The 17,140-nt window shown below is 33.1% G+C and overlaps 1 protein-coding gene across 11 annotated transcripts in view; it reads right to left on the bottom strand.

The window, feature by feature from the left end:
- Rbm26 (RNA binding motif protein 26) overlaps window positions 1–17,140 on the bottom strand; it is a 71,855-nt gene that overhangs the window by 19,210 nt on the left and 35,505 nt on the right. For 7 of the 11 annotated variants that reach the window (XM_076930591.1, XM_076930592.1, XM_034497120.2 and 4 more), the window contains exons 13-19: window positions 16,467–16,598; window positions 15,207–15,278; window positions 8,751–8,876; window positions 8,342–8,416; window positions 6,774–6,941; window positions 5,034–5,138; window positions 1,000–1,200 (exon numbers count right to left, since the gene is read on the bottom strand). In XM_076930591.1, the coding sequence (XP_076786706.1) occupies window positions 1,000–1,200; window positions 5,034–5,138; window positions 6,774–6,941; window positions 8,342–8,416; window positions 8,751–8,876; window positions 15,207–15,278; window positions 16,467–16,598 (879 nt within the window). The remainder of the gene's footprint in view (window positions 1–999; window positions 1,201–5,033; window positions 5,139–6,773; window positions 6,942–8,341; window positions 8,417–8,750; window positions 8,877–15,206; window positions 15,279–16,466; window positions 16,599–17,140) is intronic. The other 4 variants (XM_034497122.2, XM_076930596.1, XM_034497125.2 and 1 more) reach the window with 1 other exon arrangement.

Genomic DNA, 17,140 nt, shown 5'->3' with positions numbered 1-17,140 from the left:
CACTGAGATATAAACTTCTAAAAAGACAAAGTCGCCTTATACCACTTACAAGTTTACCTATTCTTCTAGTTCTCCATTTCAGTTTTACTAATTGTTGAACTTCCCTCACTCATCTTTGTATCACATGCCAGGGATAAACATACTCCTCTGAGTTCCTGAGCTGTGTGTTTAACAAGCTATAGTTTATCTTAACCGATTTGTGTCAAACCAATGCATCTACAAGAAGTGAGAGTAAAGATCCAATGATTCTTCCTCTCTCTGAAGTATTACCAGAATACCCAGGGTAGTACCAATGCTCAGTAACTTAAAGTCAGGGTAACACTACAAACTGAAATAAGTAAGATGAAAGGGTGAGGTGAATATAATCTCCACTCTGCACACTAGCCTAATGAAGCCCAGAAGTCCAAATAAACAATGGATGATTAGGGGCTAGAATCTGCTTCTCTTCCAAGCTACTCTACTGCCATTAGATAAACTCTCTTGAATTGTATCCTTGGTCTGAATAAGGCAACTTTTATATCATACATCAAACGCAGCTCTTGCTTCAGTCCTATTCAACTCTATCAAGAGCATAATATTAACAAAACTTCAGTTTCATATTTAAAAATCTGAATGTTTTATATAAAATGACAACTTTTCCTTAAATTATCAACATAAACCTACTCTTGAGGTCCCTCTCTAAAATAATGAAGTTTAAATCATGAACCTTACAGTATTTAAAAACACATCTAGTTTAACAATAACAATTCAGGCAGTCAGTGAATTTGAGACCATCCTGATCTACCAAAAAAAAAAAAAGAATTATAACATTTCTCCCAAACAAACAAAAAGACCCTGTTTCTATTATATAACTAAAAATGAAGCACTACTATAGATTAAGGAAACCCCATGTATCACTGAATTTAAATTACATGTCATTTTCCTAACTTGCTCTTTACTTGCATCTATTAACCTGAGTAACAATTATTAGTATTATTTTGTTAGGTGGTAAGAAAGTACCGCAAAATGAGGAAGAAGATCTTCTCTATCGCTCTCTGTAAATGCAGAAATCTCCAATGCTCTGGGCCGGTGATCCACTACAGCATGCCCAGGCACGCCTCGTCCTCGACCTCTCCCCCTTCCCCGTCCATGAGCTGCACCTCGACCTCTTGTATGAATTCCTCTACCTCGGCCAGATGAAAGAATTCCTCTTTTAGCAGCCTAGAAAAGAAAAACCACACAGGTTACACAATGTGGTAATTAGTCATTGAGAGTTCTAATCTGAAATGCCTAAATCTCTGTTTCTGAGTTTAGAGTTTCAAATTTTGAAATATCTGCATTGATTTTACTTGTTGAGCACACCAAGTTTCAAATTAGGAATACTACAACTGTTAACTCAAGCCAAGGGTTATATCTTGGAAAATGATTCAAACTTCTATGCTGTTTGAGGTAGTATTTAGATAATCACATAATATTTAAAAGTCTAAAATAACTAAATGTACTCTTGGAAAATATTTAAAATATAACAACTTAAAAAATATTTACAATTTCATTACATTATTTTGTGTCTCTTTCTACCATATAGATTCCAGGGAACAAATTCAAGTCATCAGGTCTGTCAGCAGGCAACTTTATACACTGAGCCAACTTGTCTGTCACCTTACCTTTCTTCCCTCTCAAACTAAGCTCATACTCTAAGACATCAAAACACATGACAAAAAGATTGGTAACTCTGGATCTCTTAATAACACAGAATGCTGGACATCATTTCAAAAGTCAAGTTAATGCAGACTACAGCATAACTACAGAGATAATAAACATATTTTTACACTGAACTATACTCTAGACTTTTCAAGTTTTATCTAATTTTCAAATAAATGCTTTAGTTTATTATTTATTCTGTTGACTCAGCTGACATAAGTTTTCCCAAATGCAGTTTTGACCACACCATAGAACAAAAGCAGAATATTAATAGTCTACCACATAATTTCTTCTGTGTAGTGCACCATTCCTTTATTCGACAGACATTCTATAAACACCTGTGTTAGCAGTCCTTGACCTCAAGTGCAATTTCAGGCTGTGCAATTGGCACAGTAATTAAAGTGCTTACCATGCAAGCATGAGGACCTAAGGTCAAACCCTAACACCTAGTAAAGTCCTAACGCACATCCGACATCTCAGTAAATGGGGTGACACAGATAGGGAGATCCCTAGGTCTTGCAAGCCAGCCACCCAGACTAGCCAAATCAATGAGCTCCAGACTCAGTGAACTCCTCTCCCCCCTCCAAAATAGAGCTTGAGGGATACACTCAACATTAACTTCTGTCCTATAGCCTCCACACATGCAGTAGCACCTGCCCACACATGCAACGTACACACAAATACAAAGTGCCAAACGTACAAGCTCAATTCCTAGACAGGTAAATTACTGAGTCATTCTTACACAGGACTTGGGTTCAGTATCATGCGCCTACATGGTGCCTGACAGTCCCAGGGGATCCAATATCCTCTCCTGACATCCATGGATGCAAACCATGCATAGAGTACACAAACACACATGCATACTGGCAAGCACCCATTCAAAAATAAACTGTGGGAGTAACTCATCTAAAATGTGGCAATTAGCTGGATGTGAAGGGTAAACAAAGGGTAGAATCACACAAGATTCCTTCCACATTTCTAGTTTGGGTAACTATATATACAAACTTTAGAAGCAAGATAAACACAATGATGAACAGGCTGATGAGGTTATGGTTAAATGGCATCCAAGTAAGAACATCAGGTCCTAATATTACCAAAATAAACATAGAATCAAATAATAATGCTAAATGAAATAAACCAAGCACAGAAAGACTAGCATTGTTAGAGTACATTTACACACTAAGTCTAAAACATCAATCTCACAGAACAGAAAAATGGCTATTAGTAAGAACTGTGCTGGTGTGGAAAATGGAGAAATGCTAGTCAAAATGTACAACAGAATGAACTGTACCATCTGCTGTACAGCATGGTAAGTACAATTGATCAAAGTATGTGAAAAGAGCAAGACAAGTTTTTAAATGTATTTTCACAAGAAATTAAATATGTGAGGTGATGAATAGATTACTCTGATAATTCACTCCATGATGTATATACATATATTAAAACATGTTATATACCATACACAGACAATTAAAATTTTAAAATAAACAAAACAATAACTTTAAAAGAAAAAGGTTAACTAGGCAGTGGTAATGCGCCCCTCTGATCCAAGTGCTGTCATTTCAAGGCCAGCCTGGTCTATAGAGCAAGTTTCAGGACAGTCAGGGCTACACAGTAACCCTGACTTGGAAAAAGAAGAGGGATTAGGGAGAGTGTGAGGGCATAAGATTAAACATATCCTAAGTATGCCCTGAAGAGTGATACGACAAAACAGATGCTCCCTGAAAAGTAAGCTTTAGCAGCCTATAATTTGGAGTTTAAACTAAAAGCCTCCAAAAAATCCTATTCATATTCAATAAGACCTTTCAAAATGCTTTTGATCTTAAAATCTTTGGTCACTAATTTGTTCACTTTCTATTAACAAGCAATAGAAAAATTAATGTAATGAGCATATTCTGGTGTGAGCACTGATCGTAAATCAAATTTGAATCATAAAACATTGGAAAATACTATTCTATCTTGGGTTGAATTACAATGAGCAAAACATGGAACAGTAATTTCTATGTTATTTATATCAAATAATATATTAAATTATATATTAAATATTAATATATTAAATTATATCAAAAAATTTACAATGTTTTTTTATATCACCAATGGCATGGAATATTCCTATGGAAAAAAAATTTTTTAAATTAATATAAGAAGTCTAATATTTTGGGTCAAACATAGGCAAAACAGATCATGTTTCAAGGAAATTCAGGTGCAGGTTTAGGACAACATTTCACAGCTTTTTATAATCCTCAGATAAGATGGAGCCTAGGACATGTCCAGCAGATACCAAAAGTTAAATTGTTAATACTTGAACAGCACTAAACAAATTTCTACTGTACTGTAAAGTGAGAAAAAAAAATCAGTGTCAACAAACTTTTAAAAAATATATACTCACCGGGCATGGTGATCCCAGCCCTCGGGAGACAGAGGCAGACAGATCTGAGTTTGGAGGCCAGCCTGATCTACAGAGAGAGTTCCAGGACAGCCAGGACTACAGAGAAACCTTGTCTAAATAAATAAATAAATAAATAAATAAATAAATGTTACTCAAATTAAACAAAATAACCTAAAATATTAAAAAAAAATACTATTTTAAGTTATGTCAGGTAATAGTAAATATAGACATTTATGTCTTCATATTTTATTATATAACATTTTGCTAAATGTTAAACATCCATGGTTTGTAACAGAGATCAATTCCACTTGAAATGAAATATAATAATCATGTAACTAAATTATAAGTTAAGTTTATTTTCTCTTTTTAAAACACCCACAGCACCATCTATAGGCAAAACTTCAATAGACATGTTTTCACCAGATTTACAATGCTGCTCTGGCAATTTAGCACAATGTGCCCATATGACTTTATACATACAAAGACTCTTCCCATACAAATACCTCTAAAGCCCAATTATATTTAACCCCAAGAAAAAAACAAGAACAAAAACAGAAAGAGGACTGAAGTTCAGTAGAAATGGAGGCACTAGGGTATTCAAGCAGAGGCAGTGTGTCAGCAAATACCAGTTTCTCAAGCCAGCACAAACTCTCAGAGGGCCAAACTTCCAAACTCAGTCCCTGAGACCACAGAGTAAAAGGAGAGAACCCATTCCCATAAACTAACTGTCCTCTGACATTCATAATCAAATTAACAAGCAAATGTTAAAGTATTTTTTGAAAACTACTTTCTCCAGTAGTTTAGTAAAATCAATTAGCCTGTTTCCTCATCTCTATTCTAACACACACACAAACACACACGAGGGGGTGGGGGGAGACTATTAACTAGAACCAAAAACTACATGTTCATGTTAACCATAATTGTATCTCCTTTCAAGTGAACTGTGTAGCTGTAAAAAACGTACTTCCAGCTGTAATTCTGTATATTTTCTCCTAAGTTCAGTGACTTCTTCTCCAGCCTGCATCTTCTTATATAAATCCAATTCTGTGTCAAGCAATTCTTTCTGCATCTGAAAGTCATTAATGTTTCAAATAACAATTAATACTCTGAGCTTATGTTAACATTTTTCTCATATTCACTCCTGTTTCCCCCCTCCTTTCTTTCTTTTTTTTTTTTTTTTGGCATGGCACTAGTCAGGATTCTCCTGTGTTGGCCTCAAAAAAGCTAGGATTTTCAACATTTTTTTCTATTGCTAGTAATCTTACTCTAGTTTGTGAGCTTCCTTATTCCTTTTATAAAATTCACTAAAACCATAACCAGGTGTGATTTCATGAACTAATAATATGATAATGAGCTGATATACTATGAGGCTAATGAGCATTAAGACGATGAATACGATGTCGTTATACACCTAATCTATATTGGAGGATAAAACACAAACGAATGATGGTGGTCACATACAAAAAGTGGGGTTAGAGATGCTGTATCAGGGGCTGAGGTTTGAGGTGGTAGAGAATCCTATGTATAACTTTTATACCATGTTAACGTGAGTTATTAAAACATTTAAAAAGTTAAACTAAACCTTTAAAAAATGAGGTCAGGAGAAAAGAATTCAAAGCTGAAAACTAACTAAAATAGACTTAACTTTATCTAAGTAGTAGTACTCACAAAACGAAATAAAAGTTAATTGATATAATCTGATTTAGTCTTTAATGAAATATAATTAGTTTATAATGGATATAAATAAAATTTGAATCCAGCTGAAATGTTGGAAACAGTACTGCAACAATTGTGGAACTATTCTGAATGGATTGTGAGTCTACTTGAATGAATAATAAACAGATTTATGTTACAAGGCCAAGTTATCATCATGGAAATTGGCAGTAAAATGAGTTTAAAAAAGGAATAACCACGTAATTCACATTAAAATTAAAAAATCAATATGGCTTCATACATACACATAGATGAACTATAAATATTGTACCACCTGTTTTCTATCATCTGAAAATATTGTAGTCATTTGTTTGGATCATGTAGATTAAAACACCTAAGTTTCCTCTTTACAAATAAAATCCATTCTGGACAGCAAGGTTACTTCCTGTCACTAGTCTTTTATATCACTAACTAATTCTAATACATAGTTCTTTGCCACAGTCAAGTAACCATGTCACTTTGTCCTCAAACTACCTTCCCAAAATTATGCACATTTTCTAATACTTGGCTTTACACACACACACACACACACACACACACACACACCCTTAAAAATAACTTTTTAACTTAATTATATATTTTATTTTTTTACTGGTTATTTATTTATAATACAAATGTCATCCCCTTTCCCCATTTCCCCTCCCTAGAACCCCCTATCCTATACCCCCTCTTCCTTTATGGTAAAAAATAACTTTTCATATTTTTATGTTAAAGCTCTCTCTCTTCGTTAAGATTTATTTGTATTTATTATGTACGGGTATTTTGCCTGCATGTATATCTGTGCACTATGTGTGTTCAGTGCACTTGGGGGCCAAAAGGCAGCATCAGATCCTCTTGAACTGGAGTTATAGACAGATGTTAGCTGCCAAGTGAGGGAGCTGAACCTAGATCCTCTGGAAGAGCATCAAGTGCACTTAACCACTGGGCCACCATTCCAAACCCATGTTTGATATCCTTAATAAGTAGTCATGTAAATAACAAACCAAAATACCTGAGTCTTTGTTTTTATACTTTTTGGAAGACAGCGTCCAGGAGATGTAGATTTAACCTCATCTTTCAACTTGGTAATATTTTTTGTCAAAATCTCTAACGTTTTCATTATTTCTGCTTTATCTTCAGACTTCATGGTTTTGTTTTTCTCTAGTTTTGAAATTAGCATCTGGCAAATTTTAAAACAGAAGTTTAAGAGACTTATTCCAACTACTGATAAGAAAACAATTTCAGTAAAATAGTTAAAACAAATATCACATTTAATTTGTATGTTCTCAACAAAGCTGACAGACTTTTAGTATATAAAGATAGAAAAACAGACCTGGTAAAGCTAACAGCAGCTTAATTACAATCAGTTTACTTTGTGAAGAAATTTATTATTACTTTGTTCTGGACCAGAAAAGTAGAATGGGAGATCACACAGAATTATGTTATCCTAGTTACAACAGCTTCAGCTTTTTACATAAAGCACTGTGGCTTAATAAGGTATATCCAAAATAAGAAAAGGCCATACTTCTAATCTTAAGGGAGGTTTTTGAGACAGTCTTACTCTGCAGCCTAAGCCGGCCACAAACTAAGCAATCTGATAGCTTCAGCCTCTCCAGGTACTGAGATTCCATTTAAGGCGCAACTGTAAACCAATAAAACATTGTTTCTGTATTTTTACATTTTTCAACCTAACAACTCATTACAAAACACAACCAAGAAATGACTTCTAATTAAATGTCATAAATCAGAGCACTCTGTCCCCAAAACTGTGAGCCAAGAAATACCAGCCAAAGTAAATTGTAATATTTTTTACAATTTACTTTATAATTTATGTGTGTGCCTATGATATGAGCAAGCAAATGGCCACAGAGGCCAGGAAAGATTGTGTGATCCCTTATAGCTGGAGATACATGCAGTTGTGAGCCAACTGACACTGGTTTAGGAACCCAAACAGGTCCTCTGGAATAGTAAGTAGCAAATACTCTTAAATCACTGAGCTATCTCTCAGTGTCCCCATAAGGTTTTTTTTTTTTTTTTAAATCAATCACATTAAAAAGATAAAAGAGGAAAAATTAAATTAATTTAGCCTAGTGTACCAAAATGTATATGTTAACAACAAAAAAACAATTGTTGAGATTTTTTTTCTTCATACTACATCTTTGAAATCTGTTGTATAATTAACATTTCCACCACAATTTGGACTAGACACATTCCAGATGTGGCTTTTCAGTATTCTACTGTGTAACACAGGAATAGACGGTACAAATTATTTAAGTAGATATCAACAATGAGAAAATGATTTCATTATGCACTGACCAAAAACTATTGTACAGTAACAGAGCTAAATGAACTTACTTCATAGTGATAACCAGTTCCATCTAAACTATACCCATCACTTTATTTAAGTTTCTTCAACTCCAATGCTAATCAATTAATACATAATGTTGATGATACATTAACTTTTTCACTTTTACCACTAATAATTACAGTAACTGTGCTTCTCACTGTGAATTAAACAGATTAAATTCACTAAAAATAACCACACTGATAATTCTGTCAAATTTAATTTTACTATTTTACCTTCTGTGTTTCAATGTGCTTTTCTAAAATCTCTTGCTTCCTTTTTCTTACATCCTGCTGAAGTTTCAGTGCCTCCTAAAAGAATCAAAACTATCATTTGAGTATAACTAAAGATCAATAAAACAATACAAGAGAAAAGCAGTTTTAACTGAAGCAGCATGTTAACAAAATATACAAAATGTGTGTCTGTAAAGCTTGGACCACACAGACAAGTTTCAAAGATGAACCAGAGGAAACTTCCCTTCACAGAAAAAGAGTGTAAAAGAATAATTATTGTGACAGAAGGAAAACGAAACCATCCAGTTTGACCATGTGGTAAGTACCTTAACAGACACACAAACAGGCATGTACATACCAAATGGGCAGGGCTTCCTATATGCAAATTTTATGTTATAGTATCTGTGTTTACCTGCTTCTTTTTCTGTGCTTCATTATTATCAACTGCAGGGGTAGACACTAGTAAGGTTTTTTGTGCAGCCTTCAAAGCAGCTGGATTGTACACCGTTTTTGTAAGACCAGTAGATGTAGACAACACCTACCAACACAAATTCAATTTCTTAAAAAAAGAGTATTATCAATCATATCAGTAATTTCTTAAGTCTTGCTTTCTAAGAAACTCCAACTTTAAACCATTTCTGCCTAAAATTGAATATTGAACTAAATGTATTATATAGTTAGTTATAATAACTAAATGGCATTTCATGTCTTTAAATGAATGGTATGAATGAGTAATAAGCCGTATAAGAAACAAACAAACTCTTGGTGACTTAATACCTATAACAAAAAACAAGTAACAAAAAAAGCAAAGTCAAATATGTAAAACAGGAAATCAAAGGGAAAAAGGTCTGTCATTATATGGATGAATAAAGCACAAGAAGAAACTGAATGTCATCCTACAAACATTTTAGTATGATCACTGTAATCCGTAGTTCCAAAATAACCAAAGCAGTCATTCTCCATTCCCTACAAGCCATTCTTCCTCCTTAAAGTCCCTTAATCTCGTAGACCACGCCCAGATGGAGTACAAGCTAAAGCTCTAATCGTTTGTCTTTTCTTTCTAATCTTAGAGACTTTTATCCCTTCAGCTATGACATAAAAATATCATTGAATCTGTTAGGTAATATTAACTACTTAATAAAAAAATAAAACAAAACCAATAAAAACCTGATGTCTTCCTTCCTATCTACACTGCAAGGCCCTAGAAACAAAGATCTAGTCTTTCTCTTCTTTGTGATTCTTGAACCTACGTCTTTTTAATACAGAATTATGAGACTTTGGTTAAAGTAAACTTGAGAGGTGGGGTATCCTAAATGTGCTCACCTATAAAATTGGGGAGGAAACACAAACCCAAAGCTGTCTCCTTTTCACTTGTTTTATCACTATGCTGTTAGTATCTAAAACAGTACAATCACACACATGATAGCAAATACTCATAAAGTAAGCAAATGACTACAGGTTGAAGTGAAAAACACTTTAAAACATAAGGTTTAATAATAACAACAAGAACAATAATAAAATAATAATAAAGACAGTGCTGAGAGCTTACTTTTTATATCTATCACTAAATTCCATGACTGGTTCTTAGAAAAGATAGTATCAGCAGATTCTACAAAACCTAAGCAAGTAACTCTGTACCATGATTTTGCAGAGAAATTATTACTGCTTCTAACATCTTAAGAGTTCCTGAGCTAAAATATGATACAGAAAGATGGAAGACTGTAAATAAAAAATATTACCCTATTTTTAAGCTACTAACATGTTAACATCTCATGTAGCATAAAAGTAGAAATCTGGAGACCACTTTCTGATCTTTCAGCATGAAATTAGGAGACAAAAAAAATGGGCAACTTATTGCTCTTAATAATTCTCTGTCTCAGAATCTAAATGAAATTAAAACTACCATTATTCTAGCTTCACAGAGCACGGTTTATGTTTAAAAAGTAAAGAAAAATAATATTCTACACGTATCAAAATTTCAGTTAATTTTCTTCAAAATTAGAAATCATTTTAAATTAGAAATCAAAATACAGATTTGGTTTATAGTCTAACTTCAGTGACTATTCTGGAATAATTCTGGAGAATTTCTTCAATGCTACTTTATTATGTTACAAATTGCTAAACTATATTAAAAGAGAGGATGTAACTTATGAGAAATACAATACAGTCCACTTTTAAGTCTGAGTATACTGTTTCTTCATCATGAGAATTCTCTAACAAGTTAAAAGTTATCTACAGAATAAATAACTTGGAAATCTGAGTATCACAATGTTATTTTCCAGCATCAAATACACATTATAATAGAATAATTTGTTTAACCTAGCAATTTTCCCACTTCAATGAATAAGGAACACACAAATCTTTCAAAACCATCTTAGCATTTCATATCAGAATAACGAGTGCTCATGAGAACAGAACACTTCCTTGTTTCTACAAGCTGTCTCAGAACCATATCCATATCCAGTGATTTCCTTCTACAAAAACAGAGCATGATAAAAATATTCCACGAAGCCTCAATCTCAAGGACTCCTACATAAAATTGAGAAACAACAGTAAAGCACTTACAACTGTACTTCCAACAATGCAGCCCTATTTCAAAGGTGCCAAGATGTAAAAGTAAAATGTGCTTAGAAATAACTGTACGATTACAATACTGCTTTTTATTTGAATCTACTTGGTTCTAGATTTAAAAACTAGAGTGGTAAAGAATACCCACATTTTTCAAAATTTAAACTTTATCCAGGCATGCTGGTGTGTATGCCTGTAACTGCAGCACTTGGGAACTGGAAGCAATAGGGATAGTGTATTAAAAGCCAGCCTTAGCTACATATTAAATTGAAGTACATGGTCAAGGACCTGGATTTGACCTCTAGCTCTGTCAATAAATTAATTAACTAATTAATTAATTTAAAGTGAAAACAGCAGAGGAAGCCAACATATCCAACAGTCAAGATTAAGTTACAAATCATAAGAACACAAAATATGGACAGAGGCTGTTACAAGTAAACACAGCACATTTATTTTTCAATCGTTTTCATGTGCTATAATTTCATATGCTAACATAATATTAGCTTAACTTCTGATGATTTGACTACACTCACCTATTATCTCAACTGCTTGCAAGTTTATTTTGAATTCTCTACATATGTAATAATCGTGTTATCCACATATAAACAGATTTCTTGCCATTTTTTAATCTTTTAATGGTTTGTTTCATTTTATCACTTTATTGTATTCGTCAAACCCTATGGGAAAAAACCTGAGAGTGACTAAATGAATTATCTTGTCTCATTCCTGATATTGACAGTAGTGGATATTCATTATATCTCACCATTAAGTTTAATGTTAGTTCTGGTGGGAAAGGTGCAAATTTCATCAACAAGGTAGGGAAGTTCCTACTTAGCAAAGTGCTAAGTATTTCAGAAATATTTTTCTAACAAGAGAGTCATGCAAGTTTTTCCTTTTCCCTTACAATGCTAATATGGTCAGTTAGACATATTCCTAATGTTAAATCATCTTGAATTTTTGGACTAAATCTTTCCTGGCCATAATGTATTATGTATTTTACATATCACTGGAATTTGCTAATATTACCTTTGGAATATTTGTGCCTATGTTTAGAACAGGTGTTAGCTCACAATTTTACTTTCTTGTCATATCCTTAGCTGGGTTTTTGTAGCAAATATAAACCCAAAGATGAGTTTAAAGCCCCATTATGTGCTATGATTTTATTATTATTTCCTATGACAAAGACAAGAGTCAATTCTCTATATTGGTAAGAGGTTATGCTCCAATGATTTTCTTTTTTCTTTGAGATTTTATATGTATTAGTGTTTTGCCTGCATATTATATCTATGTACCATGTACATTCCTAGAGCCCAAAGAAGTCAAAAGGGGGCACCAAATCCCCTACACCTTCTGAACTTAGGATGGTTGTGAATTACCATGTGGGTTCAGGGAAACAAACCTGGGTCCTCTACTAGAGCCAACAAGTGCTCTCTACTGCTGAGCCAGCTCTCCAGTTCCCGCATCCATAACCATACCTCCTACTATTTAAAAAAAAAGTCTTGCTAAGAATGAGAAGACAACAACAACAACAAAAACCTATAAAGGATTACTATAAAGGATTACTATAAAGGATTACTATAAAGCTATCTAAAGTTTCATTTTTTAAATAACTAGCTCAAACCAAAATTTAATGATTTAATAATATGTAACAGCTCTATAATAGAAATAATAATAACCTAAATACTATTCTAAATAGTAAGAATTAAATAATAAAAGTTAATACCTCTAACAGGTATTTAAAATACAAAAGAAAACTCATTTTAAGTATCTAAAGATTTATGTATAAGAAAATTAATATGCTCAATTTTTTGATTATGTATTCAGTAAATTAGAATGTTTATTTACAATATTGTTTAAGAACACATAGGTATGCATTTTATAACACTGGCCAAATGGAGAACTCTGGAGAGAAGAATAAGATTTAAAGCTTTATTTATAAGGTATTTTAAAGATTCTTCTCAAGAATATTAAGTACTTTTTAAAAACATCACTTAACCAATAGTAATAATTACATTGCCACTCTGTCTGTCTGTGACCCAGTACTTAGCACTGTCTCCCATTTTGGCTATGAGAACACTTAAAATCATGATTATTAATTGAGGTTACCATGTTGTACTTTTGTTCTGAAATTATTTTATAACTGTTAGACATTATCTTCTTAACTTCCTTACCCTGCGTTCCTGGTAACCAACATTTACTCTGCTTCATGAGTTCAACTTTGTAATTTTACACATATAAGGAACTAATGACATTACACAGAAAGATTTTAAACAAGTATCAAAGAAAAATTATTTATAATCTATAATCAATCTTTGCTATAAACCCTAGTTCCCAGAAAGCGTAGCCAATATTTTTAAAAAGTCAATTTTTCTTGTAATAAAAAACAACTCAAGAAAGTCTTCAGGAGTATATACTAAAATAAATAAGTAAATAAATAGCCAACCAACCATTAAAAGGGAATTAAAAAAGCTTCGCATATTCTTTCAATCTCTGGATTTAGATTGCCAAAAGTGTACATCAAACCGAAATTTAAAACTCAAAAGGCTATTATATTAGCATCTCTACTTTATAGTCAAGGGAACCTGTTCAATGTCATCTCCAATGGTAAATGAAAACCTCAAGTCTCTAAATGAAATGTAGCTCAATTTTACCCTACAATCTCCCATTTAAAAAATTCCAAATACAAATATTATCATTATGAAAAGAGTTTTGTGTGTGTGTGTGTGTGTGAGAGAGAGAGAGAGAGAGAGAGATTTAAAAATACTTTAACAAATGAACATCCTATGATAAACTTAGTATCTAAAGCTGGTATGCTAGGCACCAGGACATTTGATTGACAGGGTAAACGCACTCCAAGAGAAGCACCACAAAGAAACTAGAGCTAGACAGAGAGAAGTTAATAGAAAGGGACAAAGAGTAAGCTAAAAAGAAAGTGAGAGAGAACAAGACAGAAACCTTGGGAGATAGAGGACAGACACAAGACAATACACACAAAGGTACTCCTCGAGCTAGAAAAAGTACACTGCATAGCAAGAGTAACAGAATAGCAAGCACTTCAGAAGCGTGACGGAGAATATGGACTGTGAACTAAACAAAGTAATTGTAGCCAATAAATTTAAATTTTCAAACATTAAAATAGCATTGACAGAATGGTAACAAAATAAAACTTAGAGAGGAGAATGACAAGACACCAGCTAAGATACAGCATCAAAAAGCCAGAGAACTGAAGGCAGTAGAGAAAAAGTGGGAGACTATGAATACTTACTTGTACAACACCATTAAGGCTTCGAGACTACACTACTTAAACAATCACTCCTAGTGGTGAGGTCTAGAAATTAAAATTAACTTCTATACAGAAAATAACTCATTTTTAGCTCTAAGATGCCCAAGAGGAAAGTCTGATACAGACTGAGTTTTGAATTTCCAGCAATGCCAAAGTTTAACAAAGTAAATAATAAATCAAGCAGTACTCTAAAGAACAAATGGTGGCAGGTCAGCTAGATGCTTGACTCACTTTCAACAGAAATTTCCTCTGTAATCTTTAGTCTAGAAATAACAGGGACTAGAAACCGAAGAAACACAGGTCCTTTATGTTTTGCTAATATTCTAGCTTTATATAACTCAAATGAAAAAAAAAAATGTTACCAGGGTAATCCCAAACATGAAAACAGCATACATCTATTCAGAAGAAAGACCCACAAACAGGCTCAACAATCTTTATTTACCTTCTTATTTTAAAAAAGAAGGAATTTGTTATAAAGCTTTATATGAAAAACTCTCAGCAATAAGTTTAAACTGCAAAGAATAATTTGTATCATTCTTCCCATTTACAGACTACATTTAAAAGTAAATAAAGCAAAATAAATATTATCATCTACCAGTCTACCAGTAAGTACAAAGATTTGGAAAGGTTAAGTGCACTGCCCAGTTAGCATGCAGTTAGGAGCAAAGAGCTGGAGGTTACATTCATGTAGCATTCGTAGCTCATGGTCCTTTCTATTAGACTACCAGAGTTTTCAACCTAAAATGCACAATGTTTATAAAGAAATAAATGTAATAATAATTTAAAAAAAAAAAAAAAGAATGGAGCACACGAAAATAAGAGAAGCAAGTATTAAAATGTTGATGTAAAAAAGGGAAGCTAGGCTAAGGATTGTTCTTTTTCAGCAAACAGGTAGGAGAAAGAAGCTACCAATACTATTAAGAAGCAGGAGTTTGGAGCTATGAGGAAAAAAAAAAGTGAAGATGCCACCTGGAAAACATTTATAAAGCCAAGACAAACACATCATGCTATTCTTACCTTTTCAGTTGCTGAAACAGATGGCTTTGATACAAAACCCAACCTGTCCTTCACAGATAACTTAGTTACATTCTAAAAAAATTAAAATGGACATATTCAGTGTTTCCCCAAACATATATTAAGTCTGTTGGGATTTTGAACATCCTGATTCTACTAATATATATTGAGTTTGAGCATAGCAATACTAGCCACAGAAATCTGGGCCTTAAAAAAAAGAAAAGAAAAGAAAAGAAAAAAACAGGAGAAACAAGGAGAAAGAAGAAGAAGTGGAAAGGAAAAGAGAAGATAAGAAGGAAATACGTGTGGAAAAACAAAGTCTTTAATATTAATTAAAAAATTATAGTGTAAAATCTGTCCTCAAGAAGGTTCCTAAAGTCCCTTGCTGGAATTATATATTAACAAGTAGAAACTGCACATTTTAAAATAGCCTTGAATATTTAAAATATAAGCCTGCTTCACAAGCTGAAAAATAAGTATCATTCATTCCTAAAATGTTTGTAAGTAAATACATCGTAATTAGTGATTATTTAGATATGATAATTTAAAAATAACAGTACATCATTTTGCATTCTGAACCTTCATAGAGAATCTCACTATCTTGTTCTACGCATTAGAAATTACTGACCTGGAAAGCTAACATGCATCCATTCTCTAAGTAGGTTAATACACCCTAACCCAATTTTGCACAGCATACCTTGAAATGTCTAGAGAAAAAGAAAAACTAAATTTTTGAGACTGAGAGTATAGAAACAAGAAACTGCCAATCAAGTGTGGAAGTGGAAAGAAACAACATATGGAGACAAGAATCCCAGTCCATAGGAAGTGATGCAAAGTACTAAGCAGGGCAAGTGAGTACTTAAATCAACATAGCATCAATCAAGCACGTGTAACCTGATGGCTTAAGTCTTCCCTTCTCAAAAGTTCTCTGTTCACTCTACTGCATAATTATCAGGAGATAGAACTCTAAGTAAAAAGATAACAGAAAAAATAAAATTTAGTGTACTGAACTTCACTCTCAGGCAAATTTGTTTAAATACATCTCCACAAAGTAAAAAGAGGTCTTTCTCACGAGAATTAACTAGGAAAATGAATTCAAGATTAAAAAGTGTTATGATAAAGCTAACATATAGGTATAGTCAAAAATATAAATACCATATTTCTATGTAGAACATACAATATTAACTGTAATTCTAGTTACCAAGGAAAATTAATTGATGGAGAACCTATTTGACTGAGCTGCTGATAAAAGCTGCTGTTTACCTGGGGAAGGTCTGAAGTAGCACTCTGGGCCTCTGCTGGTTCAACAGTACCTGAAGGTACAGGACCCAGCCGCTCTTTGACTGACTGTTTCACAACGGGTAAAATGGGTTGCTGGACTAATGGCTGTATTACCTAAAAACAAAAGGAAAAGTTAAAACAAACTAACTGATTTGTAAAGGGACATGAAGCATAACCAGGATGACTTTATACTCCTGTATCAATATAAAGAAAGTTTAAAATATAATTTATAATCAAACTCAAGTGTTTCAGTTTTTCAAAGTTTTAAGTTTTCTTTGCAAGAAATGAATTATAAAGTATAAAAAATTAAATTCATCATTGTTTAATAATCAAAAACCAGACTACTCTATAATATCTCTCAAAAACAGCTAGTATTTTCTCTAGGGAGAAAAGTAGAAGGAAGGGAAGGAAAAAATAAGGTCTAAAAGGACTATGTAGTGATAAACTTATGCAATATGTAGCCACCACTGAATGATTACTTCTCAGTAACAATTGCTCTAGATACTTCACACAAACCATGTTATAATTCCCTAAACTAAGATTAACCTCACAAGCTAATAAAAGAATAGTTAAGAGAAGTAACTTTCTCCAGCCTCTGTAACTAACGGTAGTAAAGCCATGATTCAAAAGCCTGTTTCAATACTGATAAAGGATCA

Source organism: Arvicanthis niloticus, chromosome 3 (genome assembly GCF_011762505.2).
Source record: "Arvicanthis niloticus isolate mArvNil1 chromosome 3, mArvNil1.pat.X, whole genome shotgun sequence".
In the NCBI taxonomy this organism is placed as follows: domain Eukaryota; kingdom Metazoa; phylum Chordata; class Mammalia; order Rodentia; family Muridae; genus Arvicanthis; species Arvicanthis niloticus.
Note: the sequence above shows the minus strand (reverse complement) of the source record. Positions and strands in the feature narration are given on the sequence as shown.